The sequence below is a fragment of the Sturnus vulgaris genome, chromosome 1, assembly GCF_052056855.1.
Source record: "Sturnus vulgaris isolate bStuVul1 chromosome 1, bStuVul1.hap1, whole genome shotgun sequence".
Taxonomy (NCBI): Eukaryota; Metazoa; Chordata; class Aves; order Passeriformes; family Sturnidae; genus Sturnus; species Sturnus vulgaris.
In genome coordinates, this window is record NC_142243.1 from 113,966,861 (window position 1) to 113,989,878 (window position 23,018).

The 23,018-nt window shown below is 37.9% G+C and overlaps 1 protein-coding gene across 3 annotated transcripts in view; it reads left to right on the forward strand.

Moving 5' to 3' along the window:
• The first annotated feature begins 21,223 nt into the window (after positions 1 to 21,223).
• Positions 21,224 to 23,018, forward strand: part of ASXL3 (ASXL transcriptional regulator 3) — a 69,967-nt gene continuing 68,172 nt past the window's right edge. The window contains exons 1-2 of one of the 3 annotated variants that reach the window (XM_014874345.2): positions 21,224 to 21,332; positions 22,691 to 22,802. In XM_014874345.2, the coding sequence (XP_014729831.2) occupies positions 21,255 to 21,332; positions 22,691 to 22,802 (190 nt within the window). In that variant the 5' untranslated portion in view covers positions 21,224 to 21,254. Of the gene's footprint in view, positions 21,333 to 22,690; positions 22,803 to 23,018 lie in introns of those variants that run through there. The other 2 variants (XM_088174528.1, XM_088174508.1) reach the window with 2 other exon arrangements.

A 23,018-nucleotide genomic window follows, 5' to 3' on the forward strand; every position in this document is an offset into this window, starting at 1 on the left:
GTTTTCCAGTCTACAGACTTTTTTTCCTTTTTTCCAAAGTCTGGCTGCAGTTGTATAAGCATGACTATGTGAAAGGTAGGTAGATTAAATGCGATCTCTGATTCTACTGCCTTAATCAAATTCTTTTGCCAGCATCACTTTAAGAGAAGCAAGGACATAGAAGAGCTTTCCAAAAATAGTTGTCCATTGTTGTCCAGACCCAAAATTTTCAAAAATATTCTAGGGAAACTGGAAGTTGACAGAATGTGTTTTTCTTTCCATCATAAACCAGTGGTTTTGAAATAAAAATCAGAAGGAAAAGAGCTTAATATCAGCGCAATTGATAAAACTAATAGATGTAACTGATGCTGGTTAGGGTCAAAATGTAAGAATCCTGTGGAATAGCCAGTAACCTTGCTCAGCTCTCTTGTGCTTGGAAAAGGCAAGACTAATCTACTGGATTTACTTCTGATAGTATTTGGACAAATGCAATTCAGCACATAAGCCTGACCGGACCAGCCATGTATATAAAAATTTCAAACACAGAAGGATACAGACACTTCAGCTAGAAGGAGTCACCTTTTGAATGTATACTCTGGTAAAATATACTTAGGAAAAGAGTTTAATCGGTTGAAGGCTTAAAACCTACAGTGAAAATTGAAGTCTGGCTGAGAACTTGAAGACATGCCTGCGTTTAATGGATTTACGAGCTTTTGTTGCACCATACAAGTAACCTAAGAAGCTGCTTTTCCTTGCAGGTGTAAAATGAATTACTCTAGGTTTCAACTTGCCATTTCTGATTGAGATTTATTTGTTGGGCTTGAATTTTTTTGGCATTTGTTTTGTTCTCTGTATTTCCCTTTCACATTGAAAAGTTAGTATTTAAGCCTTTTATTTATTACTGCTTTGAATTTCATTTATCCCACAGCTGACTTTTGTCTTTATTTCTAAGCATTCTGTCTTAAGGGACATGCACAACATCCCACAAAACAGTATAATCTTCTTTATGCTATTTCTAGTATTCCATAGCAACTGAGAGGAAAAAAAAGAGACTAAACTGAGCACTACAACACAGGCAATTCATTACAGATTTTCCGCTTAGTATTCAGTAAATTGTCAAGTCCTTATTTTCCTCATTAGCATATTTTTCACAGAGCAGAAGCATAGCCATTTCTGGCAGACTGAATTAAATCTGTTTTACTTGAATGTGAAAGAAGAAAACATTGTCAGGCTTTCTATGAAAGCATCATTTTCTAGTAATAATTTATTTCTCTGGAAGAGTTGCTGTGGATGTCTTTATGTTTCTATAAAGATATTGGTGTGTATGTTTCAGTCTACCTGTAATTAAACCATTCCTTAGCTGTAGGGGGAAAACCACAGAAAAATCGATGAGGATTTTTTTTTGTTGTTTTTGTGGGCTTTTTTGGGGTTGTTTTTTGGTTGGTTGGTTGGTTTTTTGCTGTTCAAATTGCATGAGCTGAGAAATTTACTAGTTCTCTTTTAGAGATTGATGGCTATGCACTGCCACATGTAATTTAAAATTTTGTAGTACATTTTTATAGAATCAAGCCCCCAAAAAAGCCTCAGAATTTCACTGTCTGAGGACAATGAAAAACATCAGGTATAACTATCCAGAAAATTTTTTACATATATGAATTTCTTTTCTTTGTAAGACTAGCTGATAGCAATTCCATTTTATTCGAGTCTTTTAGGTAGTCTTAATTACTGTGAAATTAAATTACGTGCATCCTTGTCATTTCAAAACAGAATTTTAAAAGTGCCTGAACATATTTTGCTTGCTTATGTACTGTCATGTGAAGTAAAAATGTTTTATTCAAGATCTGATTTTTCTTTCAGCAGTTTAGAAAGCTGTCTTCCGTTTGTAATCCCAATATACTCTGCATTGGTCACCAAGTCCGTTTGATGAATCAGTCATTGTGTGGCTACAGACACAAAGTCATCACCTTACATGTACAGATGCCCTTATATGCGTATAAATTGTAAATCACAAAATTATAGTCAAATACATCCTTTGCTGAGTTATTCCAAGAGCTGAGTATGGGAAAGAGCTCAAATGATCTTCAAGAACTGTTTTGCTGTTTGCCCTCAATAGCTAAAAGAGGACAAATTGATTTCTCCCTCATTTCCTTTGGTTTTCATTGTATTTGTAATATGAGGAAAGGAAAATGGATTCTAGTAGCTCTTTTCAGTAAGTACTACCTCCTAGCAAGAAAAAAACAAGTGCACATGGCTGAGTCACCCTATTTAGGATCTTGCAGCATCCATAGCTACTGCTGCATCATTAATGTTTCAATAAGCTTGCTTAAGATACAGTTATTTGCTATCAGAATCCATGGAGATACACCATTCAGAGATTCACTGGCATGCTTTTATATTTAATTAGCAAATAAAATAAGTGTGGGATCCAGACACCTATTCTCTCTTGCAAATGACCCTTAAAACTTGCTATTCCTTCCTTTCTTTTTTTTATGTTACCAGTATACCTGGAGTTTTTGTTTTCTAGACTGCTAAATATTTTAGGTAAGCATTATCAAACATGAAATCATAGTGTAAAAATGTGTCCTCTTCAGTGATAGCCAGGAAGTTTTTGAGAAGTTACATTAAAGAATATTTGACAAGCAGGAAGTTGTTGTTTTGCTTTTGTTACTTTTTATTTGTTAAAGACTGCTTGTTTTCTATCAGGGAATTTTTCCTTGGGCAGCAAAAATTCAGCAGTTTCAAAGTGTATTTGTATTCCTAGTTCTGTCCCCTTCATCCAAAGCCAGCATCACTAAACTCAGTCCAGTCATTGATCTTTCCCTGTTCATAGTAGTAGCAGATATAAACTATTGCATCAAAATATCACTCAGTCAAATGATATACTGAACTATATAAACTGGTGTTGGTACAGGATTATTAGTGACCAAGCTACAATCCAGGAACTAATGACATGATTGGTACTGTTAATCAATTTATTATTCTACTTCTTATTCAATTTTTATTGAAAACAGAAAGCAGTTTTGGGCTATGACTGAAAATTTTTTTGTGATCCACGTTATTTTAAGTTTCTTTGTCATGTGTATCTCAGCTCCTTCATTCAAAGGGACTTCATTAACGACTTCAGCAAGCTTCCTTTCAGGTGGAATGATGTTGCTATCAAAACTTACTAGTCTGAAACTTCTATTTTTGTTATCAATGCCATATTTTCACAAAATATTTGATGGTTTCTTTTGTTATAATTTGAAAACATTGTACGTAACATTTTGAAATTAGATCTACTTCTATTTATAAGTTAAATAGAAACTTAAGTTTCCCAGTTCCAGACTTAAGGAGCTGTCTTAAGTCAAAGAAGAATAAGGAGATCTACTAATAGACTAATTTGCAACAGCTGGAGTAAGTTAAAACACAAAAATAAAAGTATCTGCTTGGTCCTTTGAGGGAAGGAAAAAAAGTTTTACTGTGCTGTTTTGCCAAGTTAAACTCCCTGACGTACTACAAGTATAAATTAAACATTGCACATCAATGCAAATATTTTAATTTGACACATTACAATAAATCATACATTGCTATATTTTTAAAGGTACAGAGTGTACTGTGGTTGCCCATACTGTGTTTATCTTCAGGCTTTTCTTACAGGAAAGGGCTCTTAACAAAAATACTTTATGCACGTAATTAGCAAGTATTAGTCAGCAAAGTTGTAGTAGTTACATTTATATTAATGTTCAGAGTGAAACTGTGGCCTTGCTTATACAACTGTTTTTCTAGGAATAAGTATTTCTAGAAAACAATTTGCTTCAAGTCTAATTTTATTCATGATTACTCCCAGCTTCCTTATTCTTTGTATCAGTTTCATTTTTCTGCCTGTTTTGGTGATTGAGTAAAACATTCTCAAGTTCTGATTGACTCTTCAAGTACAAGAATAATGAGAAAAATCTTCTGTAAGGGAAGGAATTATTCTTTTTATTCATTTATTCTTTCACATGATATGACAGACTTTAGAATTTATTTTATTTCAATTGAATGTGAATTGAAGGTGTAGAAATAGATTGTTCTTTTATGTCCTAGCTTTCTCTTTTTGGATTGGTTGCAGTGTTTTGGATGTTAAAAATAAACGTGGCTTCTGCATAATTATGCCAGAATTTGACATTTAGTTTCAAAATTCTAAATTCCTTCACTTAGAAGTTATGTCCTAATTGGAAACTGGAGAGAAGGAACAAAGAAGCTGTGGAGATTTTCCTGAGCTTTGGTGAATAAGAAGGCATAAGATATGGTGCATTTTTTTGGTTTTGAATAGAAATGGACAAAACTAAATTAAATTTAGGGATTTCAATTGTTCTTGTTTCATAAAAAAAGGTTTAGTATTCTTTTAGATTTCTGCTTTAAAATAAGTATTCTTTTATCAGAACAGGAAGTTATAGGATGAAGGTGGGGAGGGCAGGAGAAAGTGAGAAGATACTGGAAGAAGAATGAGGAGGAAAGAAGAGAAAGGAAGTAAAGACAAAAGATGAGAAAGTAGAAAGATAAAGGAGAGAGGAAAGGGAAATGAAAGAAAATGAAAAGCCAGAATGAAGAGGTGTTCATGACAATGCTCTGGCAGTGTGGGACTGCAGGGCAGACACAGCCTTGTGACTGAGATAGTGGTGCCTCTGGGGTAACATATTGAAGAAAAGGCAAAACCAGCGCTCAGGCAGAAGAGGAGGGTGAAAAATAGAGTGTGGAGCAGTGCTGTGAGCACCGAGGCCAGTGAAGAAGGAAGGAGGCACTGTGGGCACCAGGGCAGAGGATCCCTTGCAGGCTCTGGGGGTCACACCAGAGCCCGTGTCTGCACTGCAGCCAGTGCAGGATGTGGCACTGGGACATTTGGCTATTTCCTGAAGGAGCTGTTGTTCACAGAGTCCAGGCTGGAACAGACAAAAACTGCGAGGAGGAAGCAGCAGCAGAGAGGAGCAGTTGTGGACTGAGTGTAGCCCCTATCCCTGAGTGTGAGAAAGGTAGAGGGATTTGGAATGTAGGAGGAAGGTTGACCCTGTAAGGGAAAAGCTGTTTTAATTTTTATTTTTTTTTTTGGTCTTCTCTCTTCCCAAATCTTTTAAAATTTGCAATAAATATATTTTCATCAAGTCGAGTCTGTTTTGTCTCTTACTGTAATTTGTAAGCAATCTCCATGTCTTTATCTCAACCCACAGGTTTTTCATCCCCTCTTCTCACTGTTTCCTGTTGGGGAGGGGGAGGGAAAGGCAGGGTGGGCATTTGGCTAAGGGCCAGGACAAACCCACCACAGGAGGAAAGAAAGGAAAAGTAACAGAGAAAAAGAGGGGAACAAATAGGGTAAAGAAAGGAATGAAGGTAGAAGGAAAATAGTAAAGAAAGGAGGAGGAAGAGAGAAGTGAAAAAGAAGAAAGAAAAATTAACTGAGAAAAAAGATAATAAGAAAGGAAGGAGAAAAGAGGGACAAAAAAAAAAACAAGAGAGGAAAGGAAGAAAGAAAATTATAGAAAACAAATACAGGAAAAGCAAAGAGAAAGCAGTGAAAGGTAAGAAAGCAAGCAGAAAAAGAACAGAACATAGAAGAAGAAGGGAGGGAGGGAAGATAACAAGGAAAGAAGAGAGAAGTTAAAGGAGAAAGAAAAATATACAGTGGGAGAGAGAAGAGAGAAAAAAGGAAGGAAGAAAAATAGAAGATTGAGAAGAAAAAGAAAGAACTGAAGAAAAGCAGACAGAAGAGAAAATAAGAGCAAAAATAATGAAAAGAAATGAAGTCCAAGAAAGTTCACTGTGGTTGAAGAATCTGTAGCTGAATGCTTTTAGCAGCAAAGTTAAAATTTTTAACTGGCAGAAAGAGCTCATATGTGGTAACCAAGACCCTGGAAATTGCTTTCCAAAAGTGGTAAAATGCCTATATTAAAACAACTCAACTTAGGATTCAGCATTGCCATTCAATGAATAGATGCATTATTTCCAGGTAAAAATTTCCAAAGAAATTGTAATAAGCATTAACAAGTCTCTTACTGATTTGGACTGGTTGCTTAGGTGGGTGGGTGGTGTGGCTGAAATGACACAGTAAACTCTGGCAGGCCAGCATGTTGGCATGCATCAGTTATTAAGAAGAGGCAAAGTTACTGAGCCAGTTTAATTGGGATAACTGAGAAGGATTTTTGATAGTAAAAAAGCAATCAGTTGAAGTTCAGCATAGCAATTTACTTTCACTCTGTTGTTTGTATCAGCAAGAAATACTGTTTAATAAAGTCATGTCATATTACAGCTGGTAGCTCAACATTCAGTAACATATTAAAGATTTAAAGATTTCTGATATGGAAAAATAAATCCATAATCCTCATAAAACACAAAGAATAGTTTTAAACTGTGTAGTACTTAGTAAAGTTCTTTATATAGTACTTTCCTTGGCAGCACTCTTTTATTATTTCCGTAAGTGGTTAAATCTTGCCATAATTTAAGTGTTTTCACTGACATACATCACATGCCTTTAGAATTCAATTCAGAGAGGTCTTAACAGCATGTTGTGCTTTGCTTTTGTGTTTTGTTTTCATTACTGGGGGAAAGTAGAAGGAGACGTATGTTCATAAGCCCATCTTCAAGTTTTATAAATTTAGTTGCAATTGGTTTTAGTGGCAGCAACTGGGAATTTGCATCGGAATCACGTGAGAGACCCAGGAACATGACAAAAGGCTCCAGCAGAGGAAAGTGTGGGCGTGTGGGGCTCCATCAAGCTTGGTAACTCTGCTCTCCCTCAGCAGGGTGGTACCCCCGCCTCTCCCCTCCTCTGCGTCCTCTGGCGCCAGATGCAGAACCCAAGGGGTTACGGCTGAGGCGAGCCAGCTGCATCTGGCACGGAGGTTCGGGAGCGGCTGGAGGGAGCGCAGAGCCGTAGCTGACAAAAGGTGAAATGCAGGCCTTGCTCTGAGGAGTCTGAAATGGGAACCAGTTGTGTCAGTCGGAGGCCATCCTTCTCCAGTTACTGTAAACCAATATTGTAGCCGAAAGAATAATCCTGTTCTCTCCAAGCTGCTTTTCCTGTTCTGGGCTGCCCACCTCCCTGGATGCTAGCACAAGCATTCACATGGCTGTTTGGGGAGATAAAGTTTTAAATAAAGGAAAAAGGGGTGTGGGGGGGAGAACATATCATGGAGACAGAAACACATGGTCTGTCTTAGAGGGAAGCCACTCAAGCTGCTGTTTTGAGTAGCAGAGCTGATAGAAAGTGACATGAGTCCAGTATTAGTCCTGGTGTAAACCTTGCTGGTGAAAGCAGAAACTGCTCTGTGGCCTTGCAAAAAGGTACAGAAATGCACTATTGCTGGCATAACTGCAGGGTGCTGTCCTGTAACCATTACAGCTGATGTAACAGAAGTCCCTGCTGTGGATGATAAGAAATGCTGGAATTCTTCTAATCAATCAGGGGAGGAGTGTGGCTAGAAGCTGTGATTTACATCAGGATTATGGTCCTGGTGCAGCATGATAAAGTAGGAATCCTACTTAGTCTTCTGAACTAGGCCTGGCTCACAGTGGTTTTCTGGCAACACTTTGTTCTTCCTTTTTCCCCCCTTTTTCATTGTGCAACAGAGTTAACGAAGCCACTGTCAGATGCTGCATGGGCTTCCTCTGTGGGTGGTGCAGCAGCTCAGTAGTCTTGTTGTTCTTTTGCAGTATATTTTGTCACTTTGTTGCAGATCTCCAGCAGAGGCAGCTAATCGGAGAAGGAACAGTTGCAGCAGTTTCCGGGCTTCTTGAGCAAGCTTCAGGGCCAATCTCCTGGGAGCTCCTGTTTCTGGGAACTTTGGTGGTACGCTGCAGCATGTCAGGACCAGCCTATGGAGGCATTTGACTCTGTCGGTTCTGACAGGCAGCTTTTGTTGGCTACTTACTGATTGTGGACTGCCTATGTAATAGTCATAAGCTCGCTGTGGATAGAGACTGCTAGGATTGGGAGGATGGAAAGTTAGGACTTCAGGCAATAGAAGAAAGCTCTGCCTACAGAGAAGGAGAGGTGTAGTGCACTGGAGGGAGGTCAGAGGAGGATTGTCAGAGGAGCCAATCCAAGCCAACTGAGGCTCAGCCATATTGTGTACATGAAGAGGAAAATGAGGGTGGCAGTTATTTGAGATCATATCAGGACAGTCACCCATCTTCCAACAAGTGTACTTGCTATAGCTGGAGGTTTACTTTGTATGGGGTCACACTTCACTTAAATCACAGATGGTGTGGATGGACATGTCTGAGGGTTGTTCAGCCCTCAGACTTTACCCCTTGGTGTTCATCCATGTGGTTTCCATGATACTACTGGGGTGAGCCCAAGTGTGTTAAAAGGGACTGCACGGCTCTGGTGGCAAGGGTGAAGAGCACAAATGCTCAGGTGTTGTTTTTCTCAATTCTGACAGCGAGGTGAAAGTGCTCAGGTGGCAGAGGACACATCCATCAAGTCCAAGTCTGGCTGCATGATTGGTGTCACAGGCAAAGCCATAGCACCCCCTTTGAGGAATAAAGACTACTGAATAAGGACAGGATGCATAAGATGGAATATGGAAAAGACATTATTTGCTGCCAATCTCAGTCTTCTTTTCTGGAGGGCTTTGAAACAGCTACTTAATGTGAAGGTTGCTGGAATTTGAAGAGAAGTAAAGGCATGGGAAGCATCATGGAAGTGTCTGGGGAACAGCATAATTGGAGAAACGTACTTTCTTTATGTAGTATCTGCACGCTTTCTGAGCATCTTAGCATTACAAACACATGGGATAATGCAGACAATAGGATACTACTGTGCATGGATGGAGGGATTCAGGCTGGCAAAGGGGCAGTGCATGTAAAGGAGGGCTGGGAGTGCACAGTGCTTTGCCCTGGAATGTGTACTGAGCCTGAGGCAGAACAACATGAGTAGTGCTGGGGTAAACATCTGCTGCTGACCATCTGGCCAAACAGTAGGTGAGGCCTTAAAGTAACTGCTGGGTGCCTTGCAATTATTGCAGACCATAGTAGATGTGGGGGATGCAAGCAAGCCAGGACGTTCCTGAAAGACAGTTTCTTGATGCAGGTGATGTGCTTCCTGAACTTGTTAAAAGGAAGGTCTTTCTGAATGTATGAAGGTTGGTGACAGTCTTGGTCAAACTATGGACAAAAGGATCCAGGAAGGCTGTTTTATCTTTCTTGGTGAATGAGAATGGCTCATTATAATGCAGAAAAAATCTAGCAAGTGTGGCAGAAATCCAGTATGAGTAAGAAAAGGCAAATCATACCTGGCCAGCCTCTTCACCTTCTATGTTCAGATGACTGGTTCTGTGCATGAGATGACAGCAGTGGATATCTTCTACCTTGACTTCAGCAAGATATTTGGCATTATTTCCCATAGTATCTTCCCAGCAAATCAATGATACAGGAACTCAATAAATGGACAGTAAGGTAGATGGAAATTTGCTTTGACTTCAGGACCCAGTGTTTTGATCAAAGGTGCTAAGTCCAGATGGTGGCTTGTTACTAAGTGATGTTGCTCACGCATTGATAGTGACGGTGTTACTGGAAATGTTGCTTTTAAACACCTAGAATATGGGGCAAAGTGCACATTCAGCAGGTTTAGAGGAAGCAGCTGATACACTGAAGACTGGGCTGTAGTTCAGAGGGATCTGAACAGCAGAGAACTGTGCAAACAGGAGCCTTGTGAAATTCAACACAGACAAGAGCAAACTTCTTCATCTGGAACACAGTAATCTGTGGTAGTGAAGGCTGGGGGCTAACAGGGCAGGATTCAGCTTTGCAGAAAATTACCTGGGAGTCTTGGTGGTTAACAATCAGCTATTAGTCCATCAATGCGCCCTTGCAGCAAAGAAGGGCAAGCCTATGTTGGGCTGTTAGCAGGACTGTGGCCAGCAGGGCCAAGTGAACTGATCCTTCCCCTCTGTTCAGCACTTGTGAGACCACATTTGGAGAACCATGTCCAGTTTTGGGCCCACTATTCCAGGAAGGAGATTGATATATCAAGTCCAGTGAAGGTTCACCAAGATGGCTGGAGCATATGGTATATGAGAAGAGGCTGAGAGCTGGGCTTGTTCACACAGCAGAAGAGAAGGCTCAGGGCACTCCACCGCTATCCAATGGGAGTGTGTAGGGAAGACAGAGCCAGGCTTTTCTTGGAGGTTGCATAGTGACAGCATGAGAAGCAAAGAAGGAGAAGCAGCAGACACAAATTGGAACATGAAACATTCTGATTTGATACAAAGAAAAATACTTTCCCAGTTGGAGCAGTTAAGCACGGGAGGAAGGTTGTCCAGGGAGGCTGTGAAGTCTCCGTTCTTGGAGATTGTGCAAAACTTGAGTGGACAAGGCTGAGATCCAAGTGCCCTGCTTTGAGCAGAAGGTTGGACTAGATAACTTCTGGAAGTTCCTAGCAGTGTAAATTATATGAGGGCATGAAACTTGGTAGAGCTGAATGTTTTTAAGAATAGCTGTAACTTTTTTGGGGGGAGGAGGGGCGGGTGGGTTGGCATGTATTTTTTATTTTGAGTTTGACTAACCAGTTGCGTATCAATAATACATACACTCACACACACACACAAGATATTCTTAAACACTAAAGGGAAAGTTGTGGAGACTGGCCAATTAAAAAGCCAAATTAAACAAGAGAACTTGGGATAATTTCATAGAGATCCCTTGTGTAGAGTGATTAAGTTTTAGAGGCCAAAAGGCATTCAGTGATTATTGACTGTGACTTGTTCAGCATAGTCACTTTAGTTTCCACCTTAACAACTTTTTTTTTCCTCGAGGAGTAAGCTTCACCCACCTTGAAGCCAAGAATATTTGGAAGGGTGGGGTGTGTTTTTTCATTTTATACATTGCACATTTTATGGCAATGTTTTTCTTGGGTTTAGTACATTTTTGACTGTAGCACAGTCATTACTTCATTTTTCTAAACATATGTATTTAAAGCCCACAAGGGTCTGTGAAATCTGATACTAAAATAAGACATCATATATATATAAACCATAGTTACTTTAAGAAAGCCATTTTTTAACGTCTACTCCAGAATGCCTTTAATGTGGTAGGAATTAATTTTTTTCCTTTATTTATAGTTTTGTCCTTTGTGGTGATTATTGGTATTGGAGTAGAAAATGAAAAATGTACTACTGTATTTTAATGAAATCAGTTAAAATTATTAAAAGGAAATATTTTATTAAAAGAGAAAAAGACAAAAAAGTACATTATTGAAGAGGAAGTAGATGTCAGAGAGAACTGTGTTATTTAACCAGTATAAGAATTTGTTACATAAAAAAAAAAATCAAATAACTTCTTTTAAGTGGTGTTGAATGAGGAGGGTATTTTCAGTCCAGGGGACACCTTAGCTGATGTGACTCTCTCTGATGCATGCTGATTTCTTGTTCTTTTGGGATGATTTTCTTTCTGAAACACTTTTCTTACAGGATGATTTCAAGAGGTACTCTTTAATATTTGCAACAACATGTTCAAAGGGCCCCTTTTTGTTAGCATGGCTTTTTTTCTTGTATTATTTGTACTACATCTTATGAAATTGTAAGGATTTAACGTGCAGAGATGCGTTTACATATATCCTTTCTTTGTGATTTTTCTTCACAGAGAAGAAAAACCTGGGGTTTTCCCAGGTGTTAGGGAGCACAGAGGAGTGTAAACATTTCTCTATAAAACTTGTATTCTCATTTCCTTTCTGGTTGAGGAATGCTTGTTGCCATATGTGAATATCATTTAAAGAGGTGTCATGGTGTTTCAAACATACTTTACAGAACATTCAAAGTATTCAAGGAGAACTACTCAGAGGCATGGCTGGCAAAGGGTAATCAGAAAAACTAATGGCTAGGGGTATTTGAATTTCAGGAAAATTGTTAACATCTTTCAACCTGTAGTATATAATGGGGTATTGGTACAATGGGTTTGTGTGCTTTTAATTTTCTCTTCTCAAATTTACCTGCTATTCTGAGAGCATCTTGTTTTCAGATACATTGCAAATATTTTTGAGGGAAAATCCATAGCAGTAGCTCTATAAAATTCTGTTCAGGAACCCTCAAATTTTATACAGGTTCTGGAACTTTTATAAATAAAGGTTTTCTTGTGGCAGAAAATGGTTTAAATAAAAAAAATAAAAAAAGGGGAAGAAGCCTGTCTGGCTTAAGGAGTACTGAGATTTGCAGTGAATTTTAGTTCACGAGGCTTTTCATTTTATTATTTTAGGAGAGTCATAATAAAGCTCCACTCACAGTGTGGATGAACTCCAATTGCTGTTTTTTTCTGAATCATTTCTGTGGCTACTGTCACCATGTTTGACACCATCAGAAGTTTTCTCAGGGTGCCAGCACCATGAGATAAAATAGATTTTGTCTAGATAGCAAAAAGATTCATTACCAGTGTTGTACATTATAGAACTTCATCTACCTTGGCCTTAGACCACAGAGCTCTTAAAAAGTAAGGGTGGAAATGCCAAATCTGATTGAAATTTCTATGAAAGGCCATTGCACAGAGCAGAGGGCAGGATCAGATGTGTTTTCAGTAATCTTTACCCCTGAGGGAAAAAAGAAACATTAGATACATGATAGTGTATACCTAAAAGGTGAAAAAAATGCTTAAGTCTATGCCATCATTTGCAAAAGTCAGCCAAACTCTTAGCTACTGAGAGGGAATTAGAATTAAAATTTATGTGTAGCTATGCATGAGAGCTTTGCTTTCCAAGAAACATCTTTGACTATGGTGGTCAGTTAGTCACTTGTAATTGACTGTGGGTGAATGCAGCCAATTTGGCAAACTCTTAAAGAAAACAGCCACATTTTCTTACCAGCATCCCCTGTTTTTCTGTTTTATTTGCCTTCAGCTAGCAGCTTCATTCACTTGTCCACCCTAGTTTTGACATGATGTACGTCTAGAGGTTTATTACGTTTGTGCTTCATTGTACGTGTTAATGCCCTGTAATCACTGCACACAATGACTGTATCTAGATGTACAAAAGGTCCAGAGGGAGATTGCTTCATGCAAGAGGATCCTAGGATTAGTAGAAATAGGTCCTAAGGGTAGTGGCATAAGCTCCAGTATTTGTTTATTATGTATATTCTTCACAGAAGTCCTGAATAACATTTGTATGTCTCTCTTCTAAGGAGAGACAGAGTTGTTTAATGCTTCAAAGGTAATAGAGTGAGGAAACCTGTTCTGTGAAAGCAGCTTCACTTCTCACTCCTTCCCTGATTCAAGTTTCAGTTAATTCAAAATTAAAACTAGACTTAGATGAGATTGTAAATGAGATTTCCTGCTGAGAATGCAAAAAACCCCAAAACCTTTTCACAATACCTAGCTTGAATTTAGGATCCAGGTTGAGTTTTTACACATCATTGCTCCAGATCATTTCATATTTGAAGGGCACTGATAAGGTTCAGTTTCTTGGTGATGTCTCACTTTAGTCAACTGTGATTCCAGCTCCTTGTAACTTCCTCAGAGCTGCAAAGGGCAGAGTTTAAGTTCATTGCTAGGTTCTTCTGGCTTAGAATTTGGGGGTTGGTACTTTTGGTTAAATTCAGTGAAAACTGATAGGTAAGTTCTGCTAGTTTGTGAGACAGACATGGGGTATCTGTGACAGATGTGTTACATCTGTGTATGTCTGTACTGGTCCTCGTTTTCTCCATCGTAGTACCAATAGTTGTGCCTCTATCTCCTCTATTTCCTCTATCTCTTTCTCTGATTTAGAAAGACAAGAAATCTCTATGACAGTTGAGGATGAAGCAATGTCAGTAGTAAAAATAATAGGTCTTTTTCTCTAACATCTTTTGGTAGTTATTTATAGTCTGTGATACTGTAGACAAATAAGCTGTACTACTTTGTCATGTTGCCCAATAGCCTGGCTTATTTGCTCTGCCCAGGAATAGTAGCCCTGTTGGTGATATTGGAAGGCTTAATGTCAGATACCATGTGTGAAGCATAGGTAGGACCAGAGATGTAAAAATTTTCTTCTGGGTGCTGCCCAAATGAGAACAAAACTGGTGTTAATTCTGGTTAATGTGGATAAAAATGATTAAAAATAAACTTTAGAAAACATATTTATTTTAGGAATTGTCTTTTAATCCTTTAAAATATATTTAAATATTCAAGTGGGAAAGCTTATGTTAGGAATAATCCTGAAGTATGATTTATTCAGGCTGTATAAATAGTATTCAACCTGTATGTACTTTAATTCCTATAAAACTTCAGCAAATAACTTAAGGCTTAAGACTTTATTTATTATGAATTTATTATTTAAATGGTTAAGACTTCAGAACATAAATAGTTTTGACAGTCATGTCGACTGTTCATATTGAGTATTCTCTGTAGTTCTCATTAGCAGTCCCTTTAAAATTAAAAAGCCAATTGGAAGCTCAAAAAGAAAAATGCTTTTTTTATTGCTCCAATTTATGAATAAGAACTTTGTGTGAGAGGCTGAGATCTTCCAGCTCTACAGTTTCACTAGACTGTATATATAAAAATAGTAGATGGTTCCCTAGCTACCTACTACCCACATATTAAGAGATGGTTTTATTGTTTAATAAATCATGCTGGATATGTGATCTTTTGGAAAGTCTCTCCTTTTTTTTCTTTTATATCCTGCACATCTAGTGTATTTTCATTCAGTATTTAAAAGTCAATCTCTTAATCAAATCGAGGTTCTTTCTAGAAATTATTTAGCCGAAACAAGTACACTTGTAATGATTTAGTAAATACGGTGTCATTGTTATTTTAACATTAGAAAATACAACATGGATTAATTTCTGTACAATAAGTTAGATAATTGATGAATGCTTTTATAGTCTCTGAATAAATAAAAAGTGAGATTACATTAAAGCTCTATTTTTTGGCTGATTGAGGTATTTTAATAATTTCAAGCAATGAACAAATTAACCTTGCAGCAGAAAATTTGAAAAAAATCAAAAGCAAGATTTTAATTGATTGTTCAAATCAAATTTACTGTTTGATAATTTAAATTTGTTTAGTTTGGATTATCATGTTTAGTCTTATGATTTTGCTACTGAAGTAAGGATGGCTGAGTGCAAGTGTACCTGGAATATGTAGTCTGTAGATAACAGTGGCTGAGAAAGCAAATATACTGCTTGCAGTCTTCCTGTGTGTTTTGGGTTTCATGGCCAGGTTTTGATAGTGGGGGGCTACAGGGGTGGCTTCTATGAGAAGCTTCCCTCATTTCTGATGGAGTCAATGCCAGCTGGCTCCAAAGCAGACCCACTGCCAAGGCCATCAGCCATGATGGTGCTGCCCCTGGGGAAAAACCCCTGCACGGCTGCAGAGAGGAGTGAGAAGATGTGAGAGCAACAACTCTGCAGGCACCAGGGTCAGTGAAGAAGGAGGGAGAGGAGGTACTCCAGATGCTGGAGCAGAGATTGCCCTGCAGCCCGTGGTGAGGACCTGAAGGACTGTGCCCCATGGAAGGGACCCACCCCAGGGCAGGGGGAGAGTGTGAGGGGTCCACACCCTAAAGGACGAGCAGCAGAGACAGTGTGTCATGAAATGACTGCAACTCCCATTCCCTGTTCCCCTATGGTGCTGGGGAGGAGATAGAGAAAACCATGACTGAAATTAAGCCCAGAAAGGAGGGAAGGGAGGAGGGAAGGAAGGTATTTTTAGGTTTGGTTTTATTTCTCATTTTCCACTGTGATTTAATTGGTAATAAACTCGATTCTTATTTCCCCAAGTTGAGTCTGTTTTGCCCGTCATTATTGCTGAGTGATCTTTCCCTGTCCTTACCTCATGAGCCTTTCCTTACATTTTCTCTCCACAGCCCAGCTGAGAAGGGGCGTGATAAAGCAGCTTTGGTGGGCAAGTGATGTCCAGCCAGGGACAACTGGTTGGTTTGTTTAGATTAATTTGATGCATTTATTGCTGAAAAAGTTGTAGATGGTTGGCAGGAAATCCTTCACTCACCAACAGCTTTGTTTTCCACCATTTACCTGTGCTCTCCGCTTCCCTCTGTGCCAAGGGAAGGATCCTGTGCCATTTGAATATATCAAAATATCTAGCTCTTTTATTCAGTCTTCAATTCACTGGGCCTCTCCTGGTCTTTCCTGAGCCCAGGCTGGTGGAATGTGCCTTGGCCCCAGCACTCACTGCTGCTGCACCACTGCCAGCTCAGCCAAGCGTGGCTGTGGGAGGAGAATGGCTCTAGAGTGGTCAGCAGCAGTTTGCCTGCCATCTTCATAAATAGCACAGCTATCTTCTCATCTTGGTATAGCTGCTTAGGTTCCTGGCGGTTTTCTGTGTCACTCCTGAGCTAGGTCACAGCCACAGTCTTGTGAGGCAGGTTGGGACATTTTGCTGACACTTGACGGCAGGACTCTGGGAACAGGGCTCCTTGAAGATTGGGGGAGAGCTTTTAAGAGGAGGGCAAAAGGCTTCATCACACCAGGCATGCAGTGCTGTGTGGAACACTTCAGCAAACAATGCATGTCTAGACATCGAGGCAGTTTTCCAGAATTTCTAGCTGCTATATATGTTGGAACAAGTATACTTGGGGCACATGATTAACCTCAGCCTTAACCAAAATTTCGATTTATTGAAGAGATAAAGAATCACAGGTTACAGTGCTGGATAGGTGTTCAAGAGATCATTCAATATAAACACTGGGACATGTTCCAGTCTGTGTATCAGCCAGGACTGGTGTGTATTGTATTCTGAAGAAGGTCATTTTGCAAACTCCCCTGCTCTCTTCTGGTGTTGATTAAAACATCAGCAGCTACATTCACACTTCTAGGCTATCCATGGACTTTCTTTTTCTTCCCCCAGTGGCCATGAAGAACATTCATCTCCATTGACTTCAACAGCTTTTTACATATTTCTGGAGAATTACAATCATGCCTTCTTTTCTGTTTACCACACAAGTGGGTTTTCTGCAGCCTTCCTTGATAAGTTTTATTTTCTTTATCCATTGTCATTCTAAAACTGGTGTAAATTATATGCATTATGAACATATTGTATTCTGTGTGTCTTCAAATCATGCCTAGAAATTAGTTCTTAAGCCTTTTGATTTTACTTTTTTTCTAGCAGTGAGAAAAAATTGTTGCTCCCTTGTGACTATATATGGATGTGTATAAAAAGAGTAGAGATGATTTCAAATAAATACTGAACAAATTTCTGACACCTAGGTGCTCCTCTCACAGCAGTCATCATTAGATTTGGGGACATGTCAGGAAGAGGAGGGCGTTACACACACACAGTGGGGCTGAAATGCTGCCTGCTGCAGGACCCAAGGTGCCTTGTCTGCAAAGTGTCAGGGAACTTTCTCTGTCTGCCACACTATATTGCCTGGACAAGGCAGCTTTAGTCAATTTATTTTCCATATTTAAGACATCTTTTTTTCTTTGCCAAGATCATAATTTTTGTCTCTTGGCAAGAAGTCTAGAAAAGACCATTAGAATTATATGTATAACCACAGAAGTTTTCTGGGTTTTTTGACAGAAACATGTGTTTAAGAAGTTTGCAATATAAAAAGAAGTAATGTTTTTACTGATTTTTTTTACAGATTTTTAATAGGGTTTTGGGAAGGGTGGCAGAAGAGGAAGTAGCTGAAATCTGTACTTCCCCTACATGTTTTAGCAGAGATTGGTGTGTGGAAAGTCTGGCATTTCTATTTAGGTAACACTGGCTGCGTGACCAGTAGAGGGAGCCCAGAATCACAAAATGTTGGAGATATTTTTGACTGGGGGAGTTTGGGGTGCAAAGTTTGATTCGATAATGTACAGGAATTTTGAAGGGCTGCACTGCGTACTACCAGCTTATAGTGATTTTGAGAAAGAGAGTTTATAAAACATTGAAATTCCTGATGTCTTTTAAATGATCAAGTTTTATTAGCAACCTTTATATTGGAAGGTTAATGAGTGTTTTGTTTTCTTTTCTTTCCTATGTTGCTGGTTGGTAACATCATAACATCACTTTTACAGAAAGTAAGTAACTTTTCATCTTTTAAACCTTTTTGAAAGTGTATGTGGGTGTAATACTGCTTGTATTTGTGTATAGATGTATATGTATATTAAAAAAACAGACAAGCAGAAAAATACCAATCTTAAAGACATACTGCTAGAGATTGTATCTTTTATATATGAATGACTTCTAGAATACCACAGTGGTTTAAAGCAGTCTCACCCAAATGATGATAAATAGTATGGAAGTTCTGCATCTGAAGACTGTAAATGGTAAACATATTTCTTGTGTGCAGACTGTGGCAATAAAACTTGCAGCATATCAATTTAAAATATATTGTGGCTCTAAAAATTCACAGATATCGAGTTACAAAGTAGAATATTATTGTATCCAATTTCATTTAACTGAATCAAAGTTGAACTTACTTGAAGTGTTTCAAGAACTTAGGTCAAGCTGTGCCATTTTTGATATTCAGTGATACTCAGCCTTATATTGGCAGGCCTTGACTGCTGTATTAATACATGCCAGGAGCTCTGTGCAGAAGGAACATGTCCTCAGGCAATAGGAGAATTTAGAAAACATGCAATAAGTAGTACAGATCCCTGAGAAAGTGCTCTGTGATTCAGACATCAGTCTGCATCATGGAATCTTTCATTGCTGGCTTTTTGAACCACAGTTCCATGTGTTGTGATAGCATGTGTTGCAAGCATTTCCAGCGTCAGTTGTGTGTAACATTTGGGATTTTTAATTCCGAGTTTTAAGGATGCCAGTGCTGACAGAAGAATAGGCAAGTCATTGGTTGACATGGGTCAAAGCAGCACTGACAAAGGACACCATGGAACTTCAGTTTGATCTGTTACCTCAAAATTAATCCCACCCTTCAGTGTTCCCAGATTATTTTGATTTGCAACTTAAGTGTGTTCTATGTGGTTTGTTTTGTGCTTCTTATGGACATACCCAACTCCAGTTTTCAAGAAGGGTGGATATGGCTCTTTGGTTGCATGCCATTAGGAGTTGCAGATATCTGTAAGAAACAAGCATAGCAGTAGTTAAAGTGCTTCTTGGCTCAGTAGCTGATAAGGGTTTCTTTCTAAGTCAGAGAGTAGTTTCTTTTGTCCACTTGCCAGTTGTCTAGACTTTGAAGATTAAGATATCTGCTGTGAGCACAGTAGTGATCATGAGATGTTGCCAAAGCCTCTATTTTGGGTTCATTCATCCTTCATCGTTTTAATTGGTTAACGATATCTAAAAATAAGTGTGGAGTCCGGAGTATCTCCATCAGAACAGGAGGAGAATACAAATTGTGCATACCTGCACACAGTTTTGTTTCTTGTTGACATACCAAGTTTGTGTTCTGCTGCAGAGTCAGCAAGTTCTTTCTGTCTTGCAGAGAAAGCCTTAATCGGTGATAATGTTTCACTAAAAAGATCCAAGTCTGAGAGAGTGAAATTGCCTCACGTTATGTATGTTAACATATGGAAGAAATTACACAACCATAACTGCTGTATTAAATGCTTTGTGCTTTTGCTTGTCAAGCATTAATACAGTAAGAAAAATGTGTAAAGAGAAGTATCCTACAAATTACAAAAGTGTTTAAGTAATCATTAAACTCAATGAACTCTCTTAATGTCTTCTGTCCCACTGCTATCAGTATCATTTTATTTCCAAATATATCAGTTTGTATTTTGTTGAAGTATTATATCAAAACCAAATGTGGAACTAGTTTTATTTGCAGGGAAGCAAAAGAAACAGCAAAAACTTGTCAGAATTTTCATATTGCGTGATCATATTTAGAATACCCATAAAATAAATGCCTATTACATATCTGATGTGCTTATCAACAAGCAGCATTTTTACCTGCAATTTTTTATTTTAGATGTAGTGATATGATACATTAGGGGACCTGTAGCAAATAAATTATAATAGACAGGACTTCCTGGCCTGAGGGCACTTTATAGTTTAATTTTTACCGGAAGAGCAATTACCACACTATCGATCTTGCCATTAAAATAATGATACATGTACAGTAAGGATGAATTTTGTTGTAACAGAGCCATGGAAATCAACAGAAAGCATAACCATATGAAATACAACAATTTCAATCCAGTTTCACATATTAAAAAAAAATCAGACGTGCAATTTTCAGCCAAGATTGGATGTTGTGTTTTAATACTGCAGAATAAAGAGGAGTAGTTTCTGATGAACTTTGAAGCTCTGTTCCTGGTTTATAGTTGAGTATATAATTAATCCTGAAATACTTCACAACACACTTAATTTAATGCGCAGGCATTGTTCCACTTAACCAAGTGGAATATATTTACGTGGCTAAAGATAAGTGTGCGTGCAGACTGGGGACCCCAGGGAAGAAGCACAGTTTCAGATTCAGTCCCCGAGTACACAGTGTACAGTAGCCAGGAAATGGGGACAAAGATGTGATAGTACATCTATAAATCTTGTACTTCAGTTTTTTAATAAAAATTAAATAAAATAATTTATGACAGCCTTCTTCCCCACCATTTTTTAGATCAACTGTTCACAACAGTATACATCTAGCTAGGGTAGAAATATTTGCTTTCTTTTTCTGATGTAAACATGTATATACTACAAAGATATCCCTGTCAAATACCCTTTTTTTTTCTTAATCTGTAGTGTTTCTTTTTAAATAATCCTTTAACATGCATTCCACAGTGGTATTAAAATTATTACCTTGAGAAGGTCAGTCTCATAATCTCTAAAACAATTCTAATTAGAAAGGGTAGTGCTTCATATAAGGCACAAATGTACTTATATTTGTGTGTAATACTGCATGCTGACCATGTTGAGCCAGAAGAAGGCTTTACTATATATCACTTTTAATTTTAAATGTGTTCTTTCTGGGCTCTTTATTATTCTTTTGTTGCCTTTCATCCTATGGGATGCAGCTGCCCTTGAACTTGGTACTGTTTTGATCATTCATGTGCAGCAGCCACATTGTCTGTAACATTTTAAAAATGAGGCTTCATGGTGTTATTTATGAAGTAATTTCACATAAATATTTGGACTTTGGTTCTTTCAGAATGTGGAGCTGTTTGCTGTATGAAGAAAAGCGTAATTATAATTCACAGACTTTTTGCCTCAAGCCTAAGGGACAGATGCATATGATTAAGTTTGAAACTGGCCTGTTATTGTAATGTAGATGTTTTCAGGGTTGAGAGAATTAAAAAAAAAGGGGGGGGGGGAGCAAAAAAAAAAAAAAAAGACGCCGGGCAAGCATGAGTTTTTAAAAAAATAGACCGAGGGAATAGTTTTACAAGAGGCACTCAATCTTAGACTGCACAATTTTATTTTTCAGTGGAACCTCTCCATTAGCTTGCCTGAATGCAATGCTTCATACTAACACTCGTGTAGGTGATGGAACATTCTTCAAAATCCCTGGGAAATCAGGACTCTATGCTCTCAAAGTAAGTTTAAATTTTGTGTATGGATTGTACATACAGCTATTAATCCATTTTATGAATGTCTCAATAGATATAAAGGTAAACAGATTAGATTCTTTGGCGAGGAAATGACCTGATAGTCCTTCTAACTGCTTTCAGATGTCTTTTAAAAGGATTTATAATGAAAGTAAACATTGAATGTTTTATCCTAGAAAGCATATATATGTTCTTGAATTTGTCACATGGTATAAAAAAACACGCAGCTTAGTTAAAATGCTGCTTTTTTGGAGTTGTTCACAGTAAGGCCTTTGTTTTATGAGTAGTGATCTCAAGAGGATCACTGACTTTCTAATTAAGTAATTGTATTAATATTTGATTTTTGAATAGTGAAAAATTATTTGCAAGTCTAACATAAATCAGCTTTTAATTCAAAGGTTGCATCATTGCTTCTGAGAAGAAATGCAGTTATAGTGTTAGAATTTTGCCTTTATTCTGTTCATATTCCTTTTTATTTTTTTTTTGTTTTTATATGAACATGATGTTTACTGTGGGTGGAAATTTTTTCTTGTGGTACATGATCAAACTTAGAGGGGTTACACGATAGAAGTGGAATAATGTGAGGCAGAGATGAGAAAAAGAAAGTGAGATTATCTGCTTGGCAGTGTAAACGTAGTCAACTAAAATTTTGGGCTGAGGGGAAGGATCTTTTGTAATTTATGACAGATGTATTTGATGTAAGGGTATAAAAATATAAAAGTCTATAGATTTGTCTGCTCCTGCTAACTAAAAATCCTGGACTTGAAGCTGAATTAATAGTTTTCAGAAGCTGTCTTTCCTAATTTACTAGAACAAATGCTGTTGTTTTTCTTTAAATCGGGAGATATTCTTGGCACAATTCCAGGAATTCACAATCACTCCCATGCTTGTGAGCTCCAGGTTGCTTCAGCTATTTGAATTCAGGAAACAGGCAAAGGCAGAAAAGAAACATTAAAGGATTTGTGTTTTGCTGCAGTGTTGTAGACACTCAACTGGAAAACTAGGATTTTTAACAGCCATACAAGTCTGTTTCTGTTAAAAAAAAAAAAAAGAAGAAAAAGTGGAAGATCTTGCATTTTATGTGACTTTTTCGGTTTTAAAAAGAGCATGTTATGACCTCACAAAACAGCTTTTTTCTTTTAGTTTGCAAGTTTTTTCAAAAAAATCTGGTTTTTATGGCTCTCTCTAGAGTAACTCACAAGCATATTTTATTTTATTCTTGTTTTTTTTTTGAAATGTAAGAATGAGAGTACACTGCAGTAATCTATTTTCGGAGATGCAGCAAGAACATGATTGATTTTTTTTTTCTTGTTAATTTTATTTTTATTTTTATTTTTTAACTGTAGAAAGAAGAATCAACATGCCCTACTGATGGAACATTGGATTTAGGATGTGAATCTGAGTTAGATGGCACTGAAATGGCTGAGACAAACAATAATAATGGAGAAGAAAATGGTGGTAGGTGATTTAATCTCAATATTAGAGGGCATATTTTGGGAAAAGAAAAAATATTATTTTCTTCACATTTTCGTGGTGTGATTTCTTAGCAGTATAAATAATATTTTGTACTCAGTGGAACTATTTTGAGTGACTCCCTCTCTTTTTGGCCTTATGAAGGAATCAGGAACACTAAGTGCCTTTATTTGACTTAGGGTTTTAAAAGACAAACAATAG